Source organism: Neltuma alba, unplaced genomic scaffold (genome assembly GCF_004799145.2).
Source record: "Neltuma alba isolate B1F8T4 unplaced genomic scaffold, ASM479914v2 tig00010324_pilon, whole genome shotgun sequence".
Taxonomy (NCBI): Eukaryota; Viridiplantae; Streptophyta; class Magnoliopsida; order Fabales; family Fabaceae; genus Neltuma; species Neltuma alba.
The window spans coordinates 406005-408498 of record NW_021635235.1 but is presented as its reverse complement, the minus strand read 5'-3'; the positions used below and the strand labels follow the sequence as shown (position 1 = coordinate 408498).

General features: G+C 39.9%; 1 protein-coding gene across 1 annotated transcript; it reads right to left on the bottom strand.

Annotated features, from left to right (window-relative positions):
* Positions 1 to 221: 221 nt before the first annotated feature.
* LOC114755703 (protein DMR6-LIKE OXYGENASE 2) lies at positions 222 to 2083 on the bottom strand. The gene is made up of 2 exons (XM_028944573.1): positions 1553 to 2083; positions 222 to 1045 (listed from the first exon to the last, which is right to left on the bottom strand). Exons 1-2 carry the CDS (start codon positions 1996 to 1998, stop codon positions 418 to 420), a joined length of 1074 nt encoding a protein of 357 aa, XP_028800406.1. The 5' UTR covers positions 1999 to 2083; the 3' UTR covers positions 222 to 417.
* Positions 2084 to 2494: the final 411 nt, after the last annotated feature.

The following is a 2494-nucleotide window of genomic DNA, read 5'->3' as shown; positions in this document are numbered from 1 at the left end:
TGGGACCTATAAAGAAAAATATAAAAAAGGAAACAAGATAAAAGAATACATATTTGGCCTGCAAGTATGCATCTCTCACATATATTACTCGGGTTGATTTTTCTATTTATTCGCAATAAAAAATTATCCCTTTTGCTCTCTTGACTTTGTTAAAAAAAATATTTGGGCTGGTTTCATTGAGCCGCCATTTTCTCAGCATTCTATAATCCAGTCGGTTCAAATGATCCAAAAGCTCACAGCACACAGATCAGCCATTTTACTATTCACCCACATTTAAAAACAAAATTGCTCCGCCGATAAATATATTTATTTAATCATATCACATGGGACCTAGTTAAAAAAAAAAAAAAATCAACACACAAAAGACAAAAGAACTACATTTATCATCATCAAGTGACCACCGCCCTTATTTCATCCTCATCCAAAAATTCTAGGGCAATCTCGTAAATAACTATGGGTTGGAATGTTCTGGAAATGGTGAATCTGGATATTTTCAACCGGCAGCTTCGTGAAGTTACTTCGCTTCCTGGTAAGTGCAAACTTGCCCCAGTTATAAGACTTGTAGTTGGCGGGGTTTTGCTCGTTAGTTAGTTCTTCCAATGGCTCCACCGTTGTGTAATGCGAAGGATTTAGAAAGAACGGTATTGAGAATCTCTCCTTTGCCGAATTCACCATAACTCTGTGATCTACGCTCTCATATTGTCCATTCGTCCACACTTGAAGAACATCGCCCAGATTGATGATGTAAGTGTTGGGTATTGGTTTGACCCCAACCCATTGGCCATCGGATTTTCGCTTCACCTCGAGGCCGCCTACTTCGTCCTGGGCAAGGATGGTTAAGACTCCAGGGTCTTTGTGTGGGCCCACCCCGAGAGCAAGCTCAGGGGACGGACATGGCGGATAGCGGTTGATTCTGGTGGAGCTAGTATGGTCCTTGAAGAAATCTTCGAACCTCCGCGGTGGTAAGCCTAAGCTCATAGAGATTAGCTCCATCAATCTACTGGCTAGTTCCACCATGTCTTTGGCATATTCTTGACACGCCTCCCTGCATGGTTCACATCATTTAAAAAAAAAAAAAAAACCTTCATTATGCAGTTTTGAGTTTTTTCCCCCTACGATTTTCAAAGAAAAAAATACTTTAAAATTATACCCTATTTTATAATTTAAATTTTTAGGTAAATAGCACCCTAATCGTATTTTCGAGAGTACCAACTTGGTTTTTTGATATGATACATTCAGCACTCTAGGCTTATTTTTTTAAGTATATTCAACACTCTAAAATTATTTTTTAGTTACATCAGCAATCTTAATTTTCAGGATATTAGATGCATCAAAAATAATATAAGATTAGAGTGTTGTATGTATAAAAAAAAATCAAAATGCTTATTACACCGCAAAAAAAAAAAGTGATGCACTTTTACCATAATTTTTTTAAAAATTCTTTTATATAAAATCCAATTATGAAAAGGAAAAGAGCATTTGGGGGCGAGGTTCACAGGGGCAATGGGCTCCTAACCCAATATATATATAGTGTTATGTGTAATTAATTTACCTCATTTCTGGAGGATTTTGAGGCCATTGATTCTCCCAGTGAGCCACTCGATCATCATCAGGATCAATGGAGGCGGCGGCGAGAGTGGGTTCTTGCACTGTGTAATCGAACACCTCCTTCCAATCTCTGACGTTCTTGGTGTGTTCTGTGTCGTAATACCCTAACACCTTCCTGGCGTCTCTACTCACCTTCCTCTTCTCGTCGGAGCTCAGATGGAAGAACTTCCGTACCGCCGCCTCCAGCTTCAGTCGGCGCTCCGACGGAACGCCGTGGTTGATGATCTGGAAGAAGCCCCATTGCTTGCAGGCGTGGCCAATGTCGTCGATGAGGGCGTCGACGTCGGGGGAAGAGAGATCAATGAGAGGGATGCCTTGGGCCTCTTGTGCGAGAGACGGGTCGGGTCTGTGGTAAGGTTCTTGGATGAAGGCTGCGTCTACTTCTCCCATGGACAATGTTGATTCTGATATAACGGAGAAAATGAGAAGGGAATGGATTTGGAATAAAGAGAAATGAATGAGAAGAAGATGGCTAATCCCACTCTCTGTTTTGTGTTGTGAACCGAATATTAAAGGGCGCCTCTATTTATAGAAGCTTAAAATGTTGGTCTACAAAGTTCATTGAACCTGGATGGGATTTCGTAGCACTTGGAATTACGTTGGCGGTTGCATCATCGTGGCTAGAGCACTTCAATCGCCTTCCGCACTTCTTTGACCATCCTGTAGCTTTTTCCTCACCCACCAGCCACCGTCAAAATATAACCAGATTTTTTATTATTTTATATAATATCCCATACGTTGCACGCAAGTAAATAGAAACTGGAGAAAAGATGGGACATTTTACTCCTCTTATCTTATTTAATAAGCTGAGGGAGAATTTTTATATAACTATATAATTTTATTTTTTATTTATTATTGTGCGGATTATATTCTTACAAGGCATAAT